The sequence below is a fragment of the Alligator sinensis genome, unplaced genomic scaffold (assembly GCF_000455745.1).
Source record: "Alligator sinensis unplaced genomic scaffold, ASM45574v1 scaffold94_1, whole genome shotgun sequence".
In the NCBI taxonomy this organism is placed as follows: domain Eukaryota; kingdom Metazoa; phylum Chordata; order Crocodylia; family Alligatoridae; genus Alligator; species Alligator sinensis.
Genome location: NW_005842073.1, coordinates 20,406 through 22,043, shown reverse-complemented (window position 1 = coordinate 22,043; position 1,638 = coordinate 20,406). Strand labels below are relative to the sequence as shown.

General features: G+C 62.9%; 1 protein-coding gene across 1 annotated transcript in view; it reads left to right on the top strand.

The window, feature by feature from the left end:
* The window catches only part of LOC102376111, a 14,100-nt gene that overhangs the window by 2,921 nt on the left and 9,541 nt on the right, over nucleotides 1–1,638 (top strand). The window contains exon 2 of the mRNA XM_025204242.1: nucleotides 669–1,012. Coding sequence (XP_025060027.1) covers nucleotides 669–1,012 — 344 coding nt within the window. The remainder of the gene's footprint in view (nucleotides 1–668; nucleotides 1,013–1,638) is intronic.

Sequence of the window (1,638 nt, the reverse complement as noted above, 5' to 3'; positions counted from 1 at the left end):
CGGCCGGGCCGGGGCGGCCCCTGGCTCCGCTCACCCGGGCAGCTCCCACCTGCGCCCCGGTGCCCCCAGCTCCCTGCCTCCAGCTACACGGCCCCCTCCCGGGCAAGGAGCAGGAGGGGCCGGGATCCCCAGAGCCCCCAAACACGGGACACGGGAAGCCCCGGGCTGACTCTCCCCTCCACTCCTCAGAGCCACGGGGCCGTGGGGAAGGGCAAGAGCTGGGCTTGGCCTTTTCAGCTCCCAGCACAGGATGGAGCCTTTTCCTGTTGATCCCAGCCTGGGGCCTGGCTCCTTCCCAAGTGAAACCGAAAGCAGAGAGCAGCTGCCGGGAATCCGTTTTTCCATCAGGAATAAGGACTCTGGCAGGATGGAGGGAAAGATGCCACCCTGGATGCAGCGCCTGGGCACCCTGCTCCTTCCCGTGGCCCTGCTCCTGTCTCCCCTCTTCCCTGCCCCACAGGGTAAGTCCCAGTCCTGCTGCTCCCCTGGGGCGGGTGTGGGGGCAGCTGGGGGCTGGGCGGGTGTGGAGCCCTGGGGCAGCCTAGGCATACCCTGTGGGAGGAGCGTGCGGGTGAGGGAGAAGGGGCAGTTTTGTGTGTGGGGGTCAAGTCCCGTCGCCCCGAGCGCAGCAGGCCCCTGCCCCCCCAGCCCCCATCTCCCTGCACCAGGTCCCCGCAGCGGGCTGTGCGGCTGCAGGTGACCACGGTGCCCTCCTCCACGGCCCACGTGGGCTCGGGGGCCCTGCTGCAGTGCCGGTTCGATGTCGGGGGGCCCGTGGCCCTGGACTCCCTGCGGGTGACGTGGTATTTCTGGGAGGAGAAGTTGGCCTGGTACGACCAGGGCAGCAGAAAAGCCCTGCACAAAGCCAGCCTGCCATCAGAGAAGGAGCTGCAGAGCGGAGACGCCTCCCTGTCGCTGGCTGCGGTGACCGTGCCCGACGGGGGCTTGTACCGGTGTGTTGTGGGGTATGGGACGCAGCAGCACAAGGGGGAGACCATCCTGCGCCTGCTCGGTGAGGACCGGAGAGGGATCATGGGGTAGATTCATAGATGTTACGGTCGGAAGGGTCCTCAATAGATCATTGAGTCCAACCCCCTGCATAGGCAGCAAAGAGTGCTGGGTCTAGATGACCCCAGCTAGATGCCTATCCAACCTCCTCGTGAAGACCCCCAGGGTAGGGGAGAGCACCACCTCAGGGCAGGGTAGTTCCCGATACAGCCTGGGGCTTTGGCCTTCTCTGTTAGTGGCAGGCGTTATTGCTATATCTTTTACCTCCAGAGGCTTCGCTAACACTTCAGGCTGGCGCTGGGGCTAATGAGGAGAAGTAGTGAGCAGTGAGTGAGTAGAGTGCACACCCGTCTGCATGTGTGTGTGCATGTGTCTGTGTGTGCGTATGTGCATGTGTGCGTGCATGCGCCTGTGAGTGCATGTGTCTGTGTTCATAGATTCATAGATGTTAGGGTCGGAAGGGACCTCAATAGATCATCGATGATGAAACTGGATGCTTATCTTGCTGGGATCCTATGACCCCAGCTGACTTCCTGCCCTTTGGGTGGGGGCTGGACTCAATGATCTTCCGAGGTCCCTTCCAGCCCTGATGTCTATGAAATCTATGAAATCGAGTCCGACCCCCTGCCC